General features: G+C 52.8%; 3 protein-coding genes across 3 annotated transcripts in view; all 3 read right to left on the bottom strand.

Annotated features, from left to right (window-relative positions):
* The window catches only part of BLTP2 (bridge-like lipid transfer protein family member 2), a 107,406-nt gene extending 104,545 nt beyond the window's left edge, over window positions 1–2,861 (bottom strand). The window contains 1 exon segment of the mRNA XM_076057800.1: window positions 2,757–2,861. Coding sequence (XP_075913915.1) covers window positions 2,757–2,861 — 105 coding nt within the window.
* Window positions 2,862–4,425: 1,564 nt separating this feature from the next.
* LOC142907894 (uncharacterized) overlaps window positions 4,426–20,000 on the bottom strand; it is an 18,983-nt gene continuing 3,408 nt past the window's right edge. Inside the window, exons 3-6 of the mRNA XM_076057799.1 lie at window positions 18,431–18,593; window positions 14,493–14,653; window positions 13,323–13,391; window positions 4,426–4,833 (exon numbers count right to left, since the gene is read on the bottom strand). Coding sequence (XP_075913914.1) covers window positions 4,465–4,833; window positions 13,323–13,391; window positions 14,493–14,653; window positions 18,431–18,593 — 762 coding nt within the window. The 3' untranslated portion in view covers window positions 4,426–4,464. The remainder of the gene's footprint in view (window positions 4,834–13,322; window positions 13,392–14,492; window positions 14,654–18,430; window positions 18,594–20,000) is intronic.
* LOC116936832 (bridge-like lipid transfer protein family member 2) overlaps window positions 19,182–20,000 on the bottom strand; it is a 27,392-nt gene continuing 26,573 nt past the window's right edge. Inside the window, exon 12 of the mRNA XM_076057750.1 lies at window positions 19,182–19,220. The gene's annotated coding sequence lies outside the window, so the exon portion shown is untranslated. The remainder of the gene's footprint in view (window positions 19,221–20,000) is intronic.

Here is a 20,000-nt window from a genome sequence, read left to right as displayed (position 1 = left end):
GTGATCACCTGCACAACCCCAGGTGATGGTGATGAGTGGGATGTGATGGTGATGGTGGTGGTGATGGTGGTGATGGTGGTGGTGATGGTGGTGATGGTAGTGGTGATGAAGGTGATGGTGGTGATGGTGGTGATGGTGATCACCTGCACAACCCCAGGTGATGGTGATGAGTGGGATGTGATGGTGATGGTGGTGGTGGTGATGGTGGTGATGGTGATCACCTGCACAACCCCAGGTGATGGTGATGAGTGGGATGTGATGGTGATGTCTTCAAGGTGACCGTGCAGGTATGGCACGAGGGCCCGCACAACGCCATCACCGCCATCACCGCCATCACCACCATCCTCCTTCTCCTCCACCACCACCTCATTGTTGTGAAAGATAACAAACCAACATCACCAACATCATCACCATCATCACCAACATCACCAACATCATCACCACAAACATCATCATCACCATCACCAACATCACCACCACCATCACCAACATCATCACCACCATCATCACCACCATCATCATCACCAACATCATCACCACCATCACTACCCTACCCACTACACTACCCACTACACTACCCACTACCACTACACTACACTACACACCCCACTACACTACTACACTGCACACTACACTACACTACCCACTACACTACCCACTACACTACACACTACACTACCCACTACACTACACACTACACTACACACTACACACTACACTACCCACTACACTACATTACCCACTACACTACCCACTACACTACACACTACACTACCCACTACACTACACTACCCACCACCCTACCCACTACACTACCCACTACACTACACTACCCACTACACTACACACTACACTACCCACTACACTACACTACCCACTACACTACACTACCTACTACACTACACTACCCACTACACTACACTACCCACTACACTACACTACCCACTACACTACACTACCCACTACACTACCCACTACACTACCCACTATACTACACTACACACTACACTACACTACCCACTACACTACCCACTACACTACACTACCCACTCCACTACACACTACACACACTACACTACCTACTACACTACACTACCCACTACACTACCACTACCCACTACACTACACTACCCACTACACTACCCACTACACTACCCACTACACTACACACTACACTACCTACTACACTACACTACCCACTACACTACACTACCCACTACACTACACTACCCCACTACACTACCCACTACACTACACTACCCACTACACTACACTACCCACTACACTACCCACTACACTACCCACTACACTACACTACCCACTACACTACACACTACACTACCCACTACACTACACTACACACTACACTATACACCACACACTACACTACACTACCCACTACACTACACACTACACTATACACCACACACTACACTACACACTACACTACCCACTACACTACCCACTACACTACCCACTACACTACACTACCCACTACCCACTACACTACCCACTACACTACAAACTACACTACACACTACACTACACACTACACCACACACTACACACTACCCACTACACTACCCACTACACTACACACTACACTACTACACTACACTACTACACTACACCACACCCTACACTACACACTACACTACACTACCCACTACACTACCCACTACACTACCCACTACACTACACTACACCACACACTACACTACACACTACACTACTACACTACACTACTACACCACACACTACACTACACACTACACTACACTACCCACTACACTACACCACACACTACACTACACACTACACCACACACTACACTACCCACTACACTACACTACCCACTACACTACCCACTACACTACCCACTACACTACACACTACACTACCCACTACACTACACACTACCCACTACACTACACTACACACTACACTACCCACTACACTACCCACTACACTACACTACACACTACACTACACACTACACTACACACTACACTACCCACTACACTACACACTACACTATACACCACACACTACACCTCACACTACACTACCCACTACACTACACACTACACTACACACTACTCTATACACCACACACTACACCTCACACTACACTACCCACTACACTACACTACCTACTACACTACCCACTACACTACACTACACCCTACACTATACACCACACACTACACTACCCACTACACTACACACTACACTACCCACTACACTACCCACTACACTACACTACCCACTACACTACCCACTACACTACACACTACACTACCCACTACACTACCCACTACACTACCCACTACACTACACTACCCACTACACTACCCACTACACTACACACTACACTATACACCACACACTACACTACCCACTACACTACCCACTACACTACCCACTACACTACACTACCCACTACACTACACACTACACTACCCACTACACTACCCACTACACTACCCACTACACTACACTACCCACTACACTACCCACTACACTACCCACTACACTACTCACTACACTACCCTACCCACTACACACTACACTACACACTACACTATACACTACACCACCCTACCCACTACACTACACTACACACTACACTACCCACTACACTACACACTACACTACCCACTACACTACACACTACACTACCCACTACACTACACACTACACTACACTACCCACTACACTACACTACCCACTACACTACCCACTACACCACCCACCTCCTGCTCCTCCTCGGCCACCTCGTCAGGGCCCAGGCCCAGGGCGAGGTCACAGAGGGTCACCCGTGAAGAGGACCGCCCAACGTCTCCAGCGACACGCTCCATGCTCAGCCACACGACACCTGGACACGGGGAGGGAGACACGGGGAGGGAGACACGGGGAGGGAGACACGGGGAGGGAGACACGGGAGGGAGACACGGGGAGGGAGACACGGGGAGACACGGGGAGGGAGACACGGGGAGGGAGACACGGGGAGGGAGACACGGGGAGGGAGACACGGGGAGACACGGGGAGGGAGACACGGGGAGACACGGGGAGACACGGGGAGGGAGAACGGGGAGGGAGATACGGGGAGACACGGGGAGACACGGGGAGGGAGATACGGGGAGGGAGATACGGGGAGGGAGATACGGGGAGGGAGATACGGGGAGGGAGACACGGGGAGACACCGGGAGGGAGATACGGGGAGGGAGATACGGGGAGGGAGACACGGGGAGACACGGGGAGGGAGACACGGGGAGGGAGACACGGGGAGACACGGGCGGGAAGGGAGATACGGGGAGGGAGACACGGGGAGACACGGGAGGGAGACGCGGGAGGGAGACACGGGGAGGGAGACACGGGGAGACACGGGGAGGGAGATACGGGGAGGGAGATACGGGGAGGGAGATACGGGGAGACACGGGGAGACACGGGGAGGGAGACACGGGGAGGGAGACACGGGGAGACATGGGGAGACACGGGAAGGGAGACACAGGGAGACACGGGAGGGAGACACGGGGAGACACGGGGAGGGAGACACGGGGAGAGAGACACGGGGAGAAAGACACGGGGAGAGAGACACGGGGAGGGAGACACAGGGAGAGAGACACGGGGAGAGAGACACGGGGAGGGAGACACGGGGAGAGAGACACGGGGAGAGAGACACGGGTCAAGGTGAGTGGGTCATGGGTTGGGTGTAGTGGTGGTGTTGGTGGTGGTTTTGGTGGTTGTGGTGGTGGTGGTTGTAGTGGTTGTGGTGGTTGTGGTGGTGGTTATGGTTGTGGTGGTGGTTGTGGTGGTTGTGGTTGTGGTGGTGGTTGTGGTGGTGGTTGTGGTGGTGGTGGTTGTGGTGGTGGTTGTGGTGGTTGTGGTGGTGGTGGTGGTTGTGGTGGTGGTTGTGGTGGTTGTGGTGGTGGTTGTGGTGGTGGTTGTGGTGGTGGTTGTGGTGGTGGTTGTGGTTGTGGTGGTGGTTGTGGTGGTGGTTGTGGTGGTGGTGCTTGTGGTGGTGGTTGTGGTGGTTGTGGTGGTGGTTGTGGTGGTGGTTGTGGTGGTGGTTGTGGTGGTGGTTGTGGTGGTTGTGGTGGTTGTGGTGGTGGTTGTGGTGGTGGTTGTGGTGGTTGTGGTTGTGGTGGTTGTGGTGATTGTGGTGGTGGTTGTGGTTGTGGTGGTTGTGGTGGTTGTGGTGGTGGTTGTGGTGGTTGTGGTGGTGGTTGTGGTGATTGTGGTGGTGGTTGTGGTGGTTGTGGTGGTTGTGGTGGTTGTGGTTGTGGTGGTTGTGGTGGTTGTAGTGGTTGTGGTGGTTGTGGTGGTGGTTGTGATGGTGATTGTGGTGGTGGTTGTGGTGGTGGTGGTGGTTGTGGTTGTGGTGGTTGTGGTGGTGGTGGTGGTGGTTGTGATGGTCACCTGCGTCCCTCGACACTGAGTAAATGTCCACGGGCCCCAGGCTCAAGTCCAGCGACCAGTCGCACCGACCCCCACCTCCTCCTGCTGCTGCTGCCCCTCCTGCTGCCCCTCCTGCTGCTGCCCTGATGACGCTGCTGCTGCTGCCTCTGATGCTGCCCCTGCTGCTGCTGCTGCCCCTGATGACGCTGCCCCTGCTGCTGCTGCTGCTGCTGCCTCTGATGACACTGCCCCTGATGCTCCTACTGATGCTGCCCCTACTGCTGCTGCTGCCTCTGATGACGCTGCCCCTGCTGCTGCTTCTGCTGCTGCCCCTCCTACTGCTGCTGCTCCTGCTGCTGCCCTCAGGGCCTCCAGGCCCTTGTGGACGCACAGCAGGGAGGCTTCACTCGCCTCAACTTGAAGACCCTCGGCCTAGAGGGGGTGGGCGTGGGGGGTGGTGCACACAGACACACTCATTCACTCTTCATTCACTCACTCTTCATTCACTCTTCATTCACTCACTCATTCACTCTTCATTCACTCTTCATTCACTCACTCACTCTTCATTCACTCACACTTCATTCACTCACTCTTCATTCACTCACTCATTCACTCTTCATTCACTCTTCATTCACTCACTCTTCATTCACTCACTCATTCACTCTTCATTCACTCTTCATTCACTCTTCATCCACTCACTCACTCACTCACTCTTCATTCACTCTTCATTCACTCACTCATTCACTCTTCATTCACTCTTCATTCACTCTTCATTCACTCACTCTTCATTCACTCTTCATTCACTCACTCATTCAACTCTTCATTCACTCACTCACTCTTCATTCACTCACTCTTCATTCACTCACTCATTCACTCTTCATTCACTCTTCATTCACTCTTCATCACTCACTCATTCACTCTTCATTCATTCACTCTTCATTCACTCTTCATTCACTCTTCATCCACTCACTCACTCTTCATTCACTCACTCTTCATTCACTCACTCATTCACTCTTCATTCACTCTTCATTCACTCTTCATTCACTCTTCATTCACTCACTCATTCACTCTTCATTCACTCACTCATTCACTCTTCATTCACTCATTCATTCACTCTTCATTCACTCACTCACTCTTCATTCACTCACTCTTCATTCACTCACTCATTCACTCTCATTCACTCTTCATTCACTCACTCACTCTTCATTCATTCACTCATTCACTCACTCTTCATTCACTCATTCATTCACTCTTCAGTCACTCATTCATTCACTCTTCATTCAGTCACTCATTCATTCATTCATTCACTCTTCATTCACTCACTCATTCACTCTTCATTCACTCTTCATTCACTCACTCTTCATTCACTCTTCATTCACTCTTCATTCACTCACTAATTCACTCTTCATTCACTCACTCATTCACTCTTCATTCACTCACTCATTAACTCGTCATTCATTCACTCATTCACTCACTCTTCATTCACTCATTCACTCACTCACTCACTTGTCACTCACTCACTCGTAATTCACTCACTCGTAATTCACTCACTCTTCATTCACTCACTCTTCATTCACTCACTCTTCATTCACTCACTCTTCATTCACTCACTCTTCATTCACTCACTCTTCATTCACTCACTCTTCATTCACTCACTCTTCATTCACTCACTCTTCATTCACTCCTTCATTCACTCACTCTTCATTCACTCCTTCATTCACTCCTTCATTCACTCCTTCATTCACTCCTTCATTCACTCACTCTTCATTCACTCACTCTTCATTCACTCTTCATTCACTCACTCTTCATTCACTCTTTCATTCACTCACTCTTCATTCACTCACTCATTCACTCTTCATTCACTCCTCATTCACTCATTCACTCACTCATTCACTCACTCTTCATTCACTCACTCTTCATTCACTCACTCTTCATTCACGCTTTCATTCACTCTTTCATTCACTCACTCTTCATTCACTCATTCACTCACTCATTCACTCACTCTTCATTCACTCACTCTTCATTCACTCATTCATTCACTCTTCATTCACTCACTCATTCATTCACTCTTCATTTACTCACTCATTCACTCACTCTTCACTCATTCACTCACTCTTCACTCACTCATTCACTCTTCATTCATTCATTCACGCTTCACTCATCCACTCACTCATTCACGTATTCACTCACTCATTCACTCAGCACTCACTCACACACTCACTCATCCACTCATTCACTCACTCACTGACTGACTCACTCATTCACTCACACTCACTCGCACACACTCACTCATCCACACACTCAATCACTCACTCATTCACTTATTAACTCTCATTCATTCACTCACTCTTTATTCACTCACTCATTCACTCATCCACTCATTCACTCACTCAGTCACGCACTCTCTCATTCATTCACTCACTCAATTATTCACTCACACTCACTCGCACTCACACACTCACACAAATACTCATTCACTCACTCATTCACTCACTCACACATTCACTCACGCACTCACTAATTAACTCACTCACTCACCCACTCACTCATTCACTCACTCACACATTCACTCACGCACTCACTAATTAACTCACTCACTCATCCACTCACTCATTCGCTCACTCACACATTCACTCACGCACTCACTAATTAACTCACTCACTCATCCACTCACTCATTCACTCACTCACACATTCACTCACGCACTCACTAATTAACTCACTCACTCATCCACTCACTCATTCACTCACTCACACATTCACTCACGCACTCACTAATTCAGTCACTCACTCACACGCTCACTAACAACAACAACAACCGCCATTCGCCACCAAGTGGCGGTGACGTCACTACGGCGCTTGTGCCAGGCTAGGTGCATGCTGAGGCTACCACGCGAAGTGTCGAACGCCCGCTGGCGGGAGGTCACGGGGTCAGACTCCCCCAGGTGCCACGGGTTGCACGGCTGTGCCAGGCTAGGTGCATGTGTGGTGGTCACCCTGTAAACACGCACACGCTACACAGTAACTACCACAGCGGGGTCATTCATAACCCTGATGGAGAGCCCGCCCGAGGGGAGGAGGCTGTGAAGTCTGTCTGTGTGTGTGTCTGTGTGTGTCTGTGTGTGTGTGTCTGTGTGTGTGTCTGTCTGTGTGTGTGTCTGTGTGTGTCTGTGTGTCTGTGTGTGTCTGTGTGTGTCTGTCTGTGTGTGTCTGTGTGTGTCTGTGTGTGTGTCTGTCTGTGTGTGTGTCTGTCTGTGTGTGTGTCTGTCTGTGTGTAGGATCCCCCAGAATCCTGATCCTAGACAGAACGTGGGGTCGAACAACCACAGATTGTTGGGCTCCCTGTGACCAGCACCTCCCCCGAGGGGGCGGGGCCTGCGCAAGGGGGGCGGGGTCTGTGCAGGGGGGGCGGGGCCTGCGCAGGCCCCCGCCCCCTCGGTGGGAAATGGTATAAAAGGCGGGCTCCTGAGACCAGGAGCGGGGGAGTTGGTCTCGAGTCGAAGCCGTGGAGTTGGTCTCAAGAGGAGGTCCTGGACCCCCCCAAGCCCCGACGTCCTTGTGAGGACCAGGGGCTCAGTGTGGTACCAGTGATCAGCAGGCTAGGGCCCTGAGGTTCCCTCAGCCCGACGTCCTTCTGAGGACCAGGGGCTCAGTGTGGTACCAGTGATCAGCAGGCTAGGTACCCTGAGGTCCCCTCAGTCCGACGTCCTTCTGAGGGCCAGGGGCTCAGTGTGGTACCAGTGATCAGCAGGCTAGGTACCCTGAGGTCCCCTCAGCCCGACGTCCTTGTGAGGATCGGGGCTCAGTGTGGTACCAGTGATCAGCAGGCTAGGTACCCTGAGGTTCCCTCAGCCCGACGTCCTTGTGAGGACCAGGGGCTCAGTGTGGTACCAGTGATCAGCAGGCTAGGGCCCTGAGGTCCCCTCAGCCCGACGTCCTTCTCAGGGCCAGGTGCTCAGTGTGGTACCAGTGATCAGCAGGCTAGGGTCCTGAGGTCTCCTCAGCCCGACGTCCTTGTGAGGACCAGGGGCACAGTGTGGTACCAGTGATCAGCAGGCTAGGTACCCTGAGGTCCCCTCAGCCCGACGTCCTTGTGAGGACCAGGGGCTCAGTGTGGTACCAGTGATCAGCAGGCTAGGGTCCTGAGGTCCCCTCAGCCCGACGTCCTTGTGAGGACCAGGGGCACAGTGTGGTACCAGTGATCAGCAGGCTAGGGCCCTGAGGTCCCCTCAGCCCGACGTCCTTCTCAGGGCCAGGGGGCTTAGTGTGGTACCAGTGATCAGCAGGCTAGGTACCCTGAGGTCCCCTCAGCCCGACGTCCTTGTGAGGACCAGGGGCTCAGTGTGGTACCAGTGATCAGCAGGCTAGGGCCCTGAGGTCCCCTCAGCCCGACGTCCTTCTCAGGGCCGGGGGCTCAGTGTGGTACCAGTGATCAGCAGGCTAGGTACCCTGAGGTTCCCTCAGCCCGACGTCCTTGTGAGGGCCAGGGGCTAAGTGTGGTACCAGTGATCAGCAGGCTAGGTACCCTGAGGTCCCCTCAGCCCGACATCCTTGTGAGGACCAGGGGCACAGTGTGGTACCAGTGATCAGCAGGCTAGGTACCCTCAAGTTCCCTCAGCCCGACGTCGTTCTGAGGGCCAGGGGCTCAGTGTGGTACCAGTGATCAGCAGGCTAGGTACCCTCAAGTTCCCTCAGCCCGACGTCCTTCTGAGGGCCAGGGGCTCAGTGTGGTATCAGTGATCAGCAGGCTAGGGTCCTGAGGTCCCCTCAGCCCGACGTCCTTCTCAGGACCAGGGGCTCAGTGTGGTATCAGTGATCAGCAGGCTAGGTACCCTCAAGTTCCCTCAGCCCGACGTCCTTCTCAGGGCCAGGGGCTCAGTGTGGTACCAGTGATCAGCAGGCTAGGTACCCTCAAGTTCCCTCAGCCCGACGTCCTTCTCAGGGCCGGGGGGCTCAGTGTGGTACCAGTGATCAGCAGGCTAGGTACCCTGAGGTCCCCTCAGCCCGACGTTCTTGTGAGGACCAGGGGCTCAGTGTGGTACCAGTGATCAGCAGGCTAGGTACCCTGAGGTTCCCTCAGCCCGACGTCCTTCTCAGGGCCCGGGGGCTCAGTGTGGTACCAGTGATCAGCAGGCTAGGTACCCTGAGGTTCCCTCAGCCCGACGTCCTTCTCAGGGCCGGTGGCTCAGTGTGGTACCAGTGATCAGCAGGCTAGGTACCCTGAGGTCCCCTCAGCCCGACGTCCTTCTCAGGGCCAGGGGCTCAGTGTGGTACCAGTGATCAGCAGGCTAGGTACCCTGAGGTCCCCTCAGCCCGACGTCCTTCTGAGGACCAGGGGCTCAGTGTGGTACCAGTGATCAGCAGGCTAGGGTCCTGAGGTCTCCTCAGCCCGACGTCCTTCTCAGGGCCCGGGGCTCAGTGTGGTACCAGTGATCAGCAGGCTAGGGTCCTAAAGTTCCCTCAGCCTGACGTCCTTCTCAGGACCAGGGGGCTCAGTGTGGTACCAGTGATCAGCAGGCTAGGTACCCTGAGGTTCCCTCAGCCCGACGTCCTTGTGAGGACCAGGGGCTCAGTGTGATACCAGTGATCAGCAGGCTAGGTACCCTGAGGTTCCCTCAGCCCGACGTCCTTCTCAGGGCCAGGGGCTCAGTTGTGGTACCAGTGATCAGCAGGCTAGGTACCCTGAGGTCCCCTCAGCCCGACGTCCTTCTCAGGGCCAGGGGCTCAGTGCGGTACCAGTGATCAGCAGGCTAGGTACCCTGAGGTCCCCTCAGCCCGACGTCCTTCTCAGGGTCGGGTCTGGACGGGCCAGTGGTGGAAGACCCACCGGTGCCAGCGGTGGATCAGCCTCCCCTAGGTCCGGCTAGCCGGAGGGCTAGAGTAGTAGTCGAACCCAAAGCTAGAGTAAGCTAGGCCGGAGGCTGTACCACCCTAGGTTGTGGGTAGAAGGGGCCGTTACCACCTTCGTGTTAACGACCTAGGGAATCGTTGTTAAGGACGTCAATGAAAAGTTTAATTCCTTCTACGACTCCGTCTCCATCTACGACTACTACACACGTGTACGCACACACACACACACACGTGTGTACATGTGTACACAGACACACACGTGTACATGTGTACACAGACACACACACAGACAGACACACAGACACGCACACAGACACACACAGAGACACACACACAGAGACAGACACACACACAGACACACACACAGACACACAGAAACACACACACACAGACATACACACACAGACACACACACACAGACACACACATACAGACACACACACAGACACACACACAGACACACAGAAACACACACACAGACACACAACAACAACAACAACCGCCTTTCGCCACTAAGTGGCGGTGACGTCACCACGATGCTTGTGCCAGTCTATGTGCACCTTGAGGCCACGTGAAGTGTCGAACGCCCGCGGGCAGGAGGTCACGGGGCAGACCCAGGTGCCACGGGTCGACTGACTGAGATGACTGGCTGATGCACCACCTGTGCCCCCTACTGTGCCAACCTGCTGTGCTTTAGCAGGCTAGGTACCCTGAGGTCCCCTCAGCCCGACGTCCTTCTCAGGGCCAGGGGCTCAGTGTGGTACCAGTGATCAGCAGGCTAGGTACCCTGAGGTTCCCTCAGCCCGACGTCCTTCTCAGGGCCAAGGGCTCAGTGTGGTACCAGTGATCAACAGGCGAGGGTCCTGAGGTCCCCTCAGCCCGACGTCATTCTCAGGGCCAGGGGCTCAGTGTGGTACCAGTGATCAGCAGGCTAGGTACCCTGAGGTCCCCTCAGCCCGACGTCCTTCTGAGGACCAGGGGCACAGTGTGGTACCAGTGATCAGCAGGCTAGGTACCCTGAGGTCTCCTCAGCCCGACGTCCTTCTCAGGGCCAGGGGCTCAGTGTGGTACCAGTGATCAGCAGGCTAGGGTCCTGAAGTTCCCTCAGCCCGACGTCCTTCTGAGGACCAGGGGCTCAGTGTGGTACCAGTGATCAGCAGGCTAGGTACCCTGAGGTCCCCTCAGCCCGACGTTCTTGTGAGGACCAGGGGCTCAGTGTGGTACCAGTGATCAGCAGGCTAGGTACCCTGAGGTTCCCTCAGCCCGACGTCCTTCTCAGGGCCAGGGGGCTCAGTGTGGTACCAGTGATCAGCAGGCTAGGTACCCTGAGGTCTCCTCAGCCCGACGTTCTTCTCAGGGCCCGGGGCTCAGTGTGGTACCAGTGATCAGCAGGCTAGGTACCCTGAGGTCCCCTCAGCCCGACGTCCTTGTGAGGACCAGGGGCTCAGTGTGGTACCAGTGATCAGCAGGCTAGGTACCTTGAGGTCCCCTCAGCCCGACGTCCTTCTCAGGACCCGGGGCTCAGTGTGGTACCAGTGATCAGCAGGCTAGGGCCCTGAAGTTCCCCTCAGCCCGACGTCCTTCTGAGGACCAGGGGCACAGTGTGGTACCAGTGATCAGCAGGCTAGGTACCCTGAGGTCTCCTCAGCCCGACATCCTTCTGAGGGCCAGGGGGCTCAGTGTGGTACCAGTGATCAGCAGGCTAGGTACCCTGAGGTCCCCTCAGCCCGACGTCCTTCTCAGGACCCGGGGCTCAGTGTGGTACCAGTGATCAGCAGACTAGGTACCCTCAAGTTCCCTCAGCCCGACGTCCTTGTGAGGGCCAGGGGGCTCAGTGTGGTACCAGTGATCAGCAGGCTAGGTACCCTGAGGTCCCCTCAGCCCGACGTCCTTCTCAGGACCCGGGGCTCAGTGTGGTACCAGTGATCAGCAGACTAGGTACCCTCAAGTTCCCTCAGCCCGACGTCCTTGTGAGGGCCAGGGGGCTCAGTGTGGTACCAGTGATCAGCAGGCTAGGTACCCTGAGGTCCCCTCAGCCCGACGTCCTTGTGAGGGCCAGGGGGCTCAGTGCGGTACCAGTGATCAGCAGGCTAAGTACCCTGAGGTCTCCTCAGCCCGACGTCCTTCTCAGGGCCAGGGGGCTCAGTGTGGTACCAGTGATCAGCAGACTAGGTACCCTGAGGTTCCCTCAGCCCGACGTCCTTCTGAGGACCAGGGGCACGGTGTGGTACCAGTGATCAGCAGGCTAGGTACCCTGAGGTCTCCTCAGCCCGACGTCCTTCTGAGGGCCAGGGGGCTCAGTGTGGTACCAGTGATCAGCAGGCTAGGGTCCTGAGGTCCCCTCAGCCCGACATCCTTCTCAGGACCAGGGGCTCAGTGTGGTACCAGTGATCAGCAGGCTAGGGTCCTGAGGTCCCCTCAGCCCGACGTCCTTCTGAGGACCAGGGGCTCAGTGTGGTACCAGTGATCAGCAGGCTAGGTACCCTGAGGTCCCCTCAGCCCGACGTCCTTCTGAGGGCCCGGGGGCTCAGTGTGGTACCAGTGATCAGCAGGCTAGGGCCCTGAGGTTCCCTCAACCCGACGTCCTTCTCAGGGTCGGGTCTGGACAGGCCAGTGGTGGAAGACCCACCGGTGCCAGCGGTGGGTCAGCCTCCCCTAGGTCCGGCTAGCCGGAGGGCTAGAGTAGTAGTCGGACCCAAAGCTAGAGTAAGCTAGGCCGGAGGCTGTACCACCCTAGGTTGTGGGCAGAAGGGGCCGTTACCACCTTCGTGTTAACGACCTAGGGAATCGTTGTTAAGGACGTCAATGAAAAGTTTAATTCCTTCTACGACTCCGTCTCCATCTACGACTACTACACACGTGTACGCACACACACACACACACACGTGTGTACATGTGTACACAGACACACGTGTACATGTGTACACAGACACACACACAGACAGACACACACACAGACAGACAGACACACACACACAGACAGACAGACACACACACACAGACACACAGACACACAGAAACACACACACACAGACAAAGAGACCCACACACACACAGCTATATTCTAATTACCTTCAAGTCCACAGCCAGACTCTGGGACTGAATTAGGCCAGATGTGGATAGAGACTCTAACAGCACAACCTGCAACATCAACAACATCACCATCAACAACATCACCATCAACAACATCATCATTATCATCAACAACATCAGCAACATCATCAGCATCACCAACATCAACATCACCTTTCGATTTAAAGCTTTCGTGACTGCAAGGATTCATCTTTTTTGGTTCTTTCGGTAAAGTCACCACCACCACGTAGAGTGAGAATAAAATAATAAATTGATAAAATAAAATAACACAATAAAATTCTCACGACGTTTCGGCCACAACACAAGCGGCCTTCATCAGGTGAAGGGACGAGACTGTCTTACTGTCTGACTGTCTGACAGTCTCGTCCCTTCACCTGATGAAGGCCGCTTGTGTTGTGGCCGAAACGTCGCGAGAATATTATTGTGTTATTTTATTATTCTCATTCTACGTGGTGGTGACTTTACCGAAAGAACTAAAGAAGATCAACATCACCATCAACACCAACAAGACCATCACAAACATCATCATCATCATCACCAACAACGTGGAATGAGTGAGCCGGCAAGTGAGTGAGTGAGTGTGTGAGTGAGCGAGTGAGCGAGTGAGTGTGTGAGTGGGTGAGTGGGTGAGTGAGTGAGTGTGTGAGTGAGCGAGAGAGTGAGTCTATGAGTGAGTGTGTGTTAGTAAGTGTGTTAGTGTGTTAGTTAGTGTGTGAGTGTTGGTGAGTGTGTTAGTGAGTGTGTTAGTGTGTTAGTGAGTGTGTTAGTGTGTTAGTTAGTGTGTGAGTGTGTTAGTTAGTGTGTGAGTGTTGGTGAGTGTGTTAGTGAGTGTGTTAGTGTGTTAGTTAGTGTGTGAGTGTGTTAGTTAGTGTGTGAGTGTTGGTGAGTGTGTTAGTGAGTGTGTTAGTGTGTTAGTTACTGTGTTAGTAAGTGTGTTAGTGTGTTAGTGAGTGTGTTAGTGAGTGTGTTAGTGAGTGTGTTAGTGAGTGTGTTAGTGTGTTAGTGAGTGTGTTAGTGTGTTAGTGAGTGTGTTAGTAAGTGTGTGAGTGTGTTAGTGTGTTAGTGAGTGTGTTAGTGAGTGTGTTAGTAAGTGTGTTAGTGTGTTAGTGAGTGTGTTAGTGTGTTAGTGTTGGTGAGTGAGTGGCTCACCTTGGCCTGCTCCAGTGAGAGCGCCCTCCCCCATTCGTGCGGCCGGGCCCCTCCCCCCAGAGCCCCTCCCCCCGGGCCCCCGCCAGGCCCCTCCCCCAGGGCCCAGCAGGCGCCATGCAGCACCACAGCCACCTGGCGATGTCCCTGCAGCTGGGCCCCGTCTACACACACAGTGACAGTGTACACACACAGTGTACACACACAGTGTATACACAGTGTACACACACACACAGTGTATACACACAGTGTACACACACACACAGTGTACACACACACACAGTGTATACACAGTGTACACACACAGTCACACACACAGTGTACACACACAGTCACACACAGTGTACACACAGTGTACACACACAGTGAGACAGTGTACACACACAGTCACACACAGTGTACACACACAGTGTACACACACAGTGTACACACACAGTCACACACAGTGTACACACACAGTGTACACACACAGTGAGACAGTGTACACACACACCGTTACACACACACAGTTACACACAGTGTACACACACAGTGTACACACACAGTGTACACACACAGTACACACAGTGTACACACACAGTGTACACACACAGTGTACACACACAGTTACACACACAGTGTACACACACAGTTACACACACAGTGTACACACACACAGTTACACACACAGCGTACACACACACAGTCACACAAACACAGTCACACACACAGTCACACAGTCACACACACAAACACAGTCACACACACACACAGTCACACACACACACAGTCACACACACACACACACAGTCACACACAGTGTACACACACAGTGTACACACAGTTACACACACACAGTGTACACACACAGTGTACACACACAGTTACACACACAGTGTACACACACACACAGTGTACACACAGTCACACACACAGTGTACACACACAGTGAGACAGTGTACACACAGTGTACACACACAGTGTACACACACACACACAGTGTACACACAGTGTACACACACAGTGTACACACACACACACAGTGTACACACACAGTGTACACACACAGTGTACACACACACACAGTGTACACACAGTGTACACAGTGACAGTGTACACACAGTGTACACACACACACAGTGTACACACACACACAGTGTACACACACACAGTGTACACACACAGTTACACATACACAGTGTACACACACAGTGACAGTGTACACACAGTCACACACACAGTCACAGTGTACACACAGTGACAGTGTACACACAGTGTACACACAGTTACACAGTTACACACACACACACACAGTGAACACACAGTGACAGTGTACACACACAGTGACAGTGTACACACACACCGTTACACACACACAGTTACACACAGTGTACACACACAGTGTACACACACAGTGTACACACACAGTCACACAGTGTACACACACAGTTACACACACACAGTGTACACACACAGTGTACACACACACACAGTGTACACACACAGTGAGACAGTGTACACACACACAGTGTACACACAGTGTACACAGTGACAGTGTACACACAGTGTACACACACACACAGTGTACACACACACAGTGTACACACAGTGTACACACACAGTTACACATAAACAGTGTACACACACAGTCACAGTGTACACACACAGTGTACACACAGTCACACACACAGTCACACACACAGTCACAGTGTACACACAGTGACAGTGTACACACAGTGTACACACAGTTACACAGTTACACACACACACACAGTGAACACACAGTGACAGTGTACACACACAGTGACAGTGTACACACACACCGTTACACACACACAGTTACACACAGTGTACACACACAGTGTACACACACAGTGTACACACAGTCACACACACAGTCACACACACAGTCACAGTGTACACACAGTGACAGTGTACACACAGTGTACACACAGTTACACAGTTACACACACACACACACAGTGAACACACAGTGACAGTGTACACACACAGTGACAGTGTACACACACACCGTTACACACACACAGTTACACACAGTGTACACACACAGTGTACACACACAGTGTACACACACAGTCACACAGTGTACACACACAGTGTACACACACAGTTACACACACACAGTGTACACACACAGTTACACACAGTTACACACAGTGTACACACAGTCACAGTGTACACACACAGTGTACACACACAGTGTACACACACAGTGTACACACAGTCACAGTGTACACACACACACAGTGTACAGTGTACACACACACAGTGTACACACACAGTGTATACACACACACAGTGTACACACACAGTGTATACACACACACAGTGTACACACACAGTCACACACAGTGTACACACACAGTGAGACACAGTCACACACAGTGTACACACACAGTGTACACACACAGTGTACACACACACAGTGTACACACACACACAGTGATACACAGTGTACACACACAGTGTACACACACACAGTGTACACACACAGTGACAGTGTACACACACACAGTGCACACACACACAGTTATACACACACAGTGTACACACAGTCACACACAGTGTACACACACACACAGTTACACACAGTGACACACAGTGTACACACACACACACACAGTCACAGTGTACACACACAGTGTACACACACAGTGAGACACAGTCACACACACACAGTGTACACACAGTGTACACACAGTGACAGTGTACACACAGTGTACACACAGTGACAGTGTACACACAGTGTACACACACACAGTGAGACACAGTCACACACACAGTGTACACACACAGTGTACACACACAGTTACACACACAGTGTACACACACAGTGTACACACACAGTGAGACACAGTCACACACACACAGTGTACACACAGTGTACACTGTGTGTGTGTGTGTGTGTACACACAGTGTACACACACACACACAGTGAGACACAGTCACACACACAGTGTACACACACAGTGTACACACACAGTTACACACACAGTGTACACACACAGTGTACACACACAGTGAGACACAGTCACACACACACAGTGTACACACAGTGTACACACAGTGACAGTGTACACACAGTGTACACACACACAGTGAGACACAGTCACACACACAGTGTACACACACAGTGTACACACACAGTGTACACACACAGTGTACACACACAGTGTACACACACAGTGTACACAGTGTACACACACAGTGTACACACAGTGTACACACACAGTGTACACACACAGTGTACACACACAGTTACACACACAGTGTACACACACAGTTACACACACAGTGTACACACACACACAGACACACACACAGACACAGACACACACACAGACACACACACTACACACACACACAGACACACACACAGACACACACACAGACACACACACATACAGACACACACACAGACACACACACAGACACACACACAGACACACACACAGACACACACACAGTCACACACACAGACAGACACACAGACACACACACAGACACACACACAGACACACACTTGTTGTTGTCACTGTTGTTGTTGTTGTTTTGTTGTTGTTGTTTACTGTTGTTGTTTAGTAGTTGTTGTTGTTTAGTTGTTGTTGTTGTTTACTGTTGTTTACTGTTGTTGTTTAGTATTTGTTGTTGTTGTTTAGTTGTTGTTGTTGTTGTTTACTGTTGTTTAATGTTGTTGTTGTTGTTTACTGTTGTTTAATGTTGTTGTTTAGTTGTTGTTGTTGTTTAGTTGTTGTTGTTGTTGTTTACTGTTGTTGTTGTTATTTAGTTGTTGTTGTTGTTTACTGTTGTTGTTGTTTAGTTGTTGTTGTTTAATGTTGTTGTTTAGTTGTTGTTGTTTAGTTGTTGTTGTTGTTTAATGTTGTTGTTTAGTTGTTGTTGTTGTTGTTTAATGTTGTTGTTTAGTTGTTGTTGTTGTTTACCGACGTTGAGTTCTGCCACGGCCACGGTGCACGGCGGGAGGCCCGGCGCTCGTGCGGAGACGGCAAAGTGCCGGAGAGACACGGCAAGACGCAGCACCACCACCGGCACCACGGCAACACCGCCAACCAACACCACCACCGTAACCACCCACCGCCAGTCACCCTACACACAGCAACCAACACCGTAACCACCACAGTCAACACCACCACCGGCACCACCGGCACCACCACCACCACCACCACGGCCAGTCACCCTACACACAGCAACCAACACCGCCACCACCACCACCACCACCGTAACCACCACGGCTAGTCACCCTACACAGCCACAGCCACCACCACCGTAACCACCACAGTCAACACCACCACCACCGCCACCACCACCACCACCACCACCGCCACCGCCAGTCACCCTACACAGCCACCACCACCGTAACCACCACAGTCAACACCACCACCACCGCCACACCACCACCACCACTACCACCACGGCCAGTCACCCTACACAGCCACCACCACCACCACCGTAACCACCACAGTCAACACCACCACCACCACCACCGCCACCACCACCACCAGTCACCCTACACAGCCACCAACACCGTAACCACCAGTCAACACCACCACCACCACCGCCACCGCCACCACCACCACCGTAACCACCACCACCACCACCACGGCCAGTCACCCTACACAGCCACAGCCACCACCATCACCGTAACCACCACAGTCAACATCACCACCACAGCCACCACCACCGCCACCACCACCACCACCACGGCCAGTCACCCTACACAGCCACAGCCACCACCATCACCGTAACCACCACCACCACCGTAACCACCACCACCACCACCACGCCACATGCGTGTGCTTGTGTACGTGTGTGTGGGTGTGCGTGTGCTTGTGCACGTGTGTGTGTGTGCGCGTGTGCTTGTGTACGTGTGTGTGGGTGTGTACGTGTGTGTGTGTGTGCGTGTGTACGTGTGTGTGGGTGTGCGTGTGTACGTGTGTGTGGGTGTGTGCGTGTGCTTGTGTACGTGTGTGTGGGTGTGCGTGTGCTTGTGTACGTGTGTGTGGGTGTGCGTGGCTTGTGTACGTGTGTGTGGGTGTGCGTGTGCTTGTGTACGTGTGTTTGGGTGTGCGTGTGTACGTGTGTGTGTGCTTGTGCACGTGTGTGTGGGTGTGCGTGTGCTTGTGTACGTGTGTGTGTGGGTGTGCGTGTGCTTGTGCACGTGTGTGTGCGTGTGCGTGTGTAGTGTGTGTGTGCGTGTGTACGTGTTGTGGGTGTGCGTGTGCTTGTGTACATGTGTGTGTGGGTGTGCGTGTGCTTGTGCACGTGTGTGTGAGTGTGCGTGTGCGTGTGTACGTGTGTGTGTGCGTGTGTACGTGTGTGTGGGTGTGCGTGTGCTTGTGTACGTGTGTGTGTGCGTGTGTACGTGTGTGTGGGTGTGCGCGTGCTTGTGTACATGTGTGTGTGGGTGTGCGTGTGCTTGTGTACGTGTGTGTGTGCGTGTGTACGTGTGTGTGGGTGTGCGTGTGCGTGTGTACGTGTGTGTGGGTGTGCGTG

This window comes from Petromyzon marinus, chromosome 84, assembly GCF_048934315.1.
Source record: "Petromyzon marinus isolate PM22_M1 ecotype Great Lakes invasive population chromosome 84, UKy_Petmar_22M1.pri1.0, whole genome shotgun sequence".
NCBI classification, from domain to species: domain Eukaryota; kingdom Metazoa; phylum Chordata; class Hyperoartia; order Petromyzontiformes; family Petromyzontidae; genus Petromyzon; species Petromyzon marinus.
This window is presented reverse-complemented; position numbering and strand designations above follow the sequence as displayed.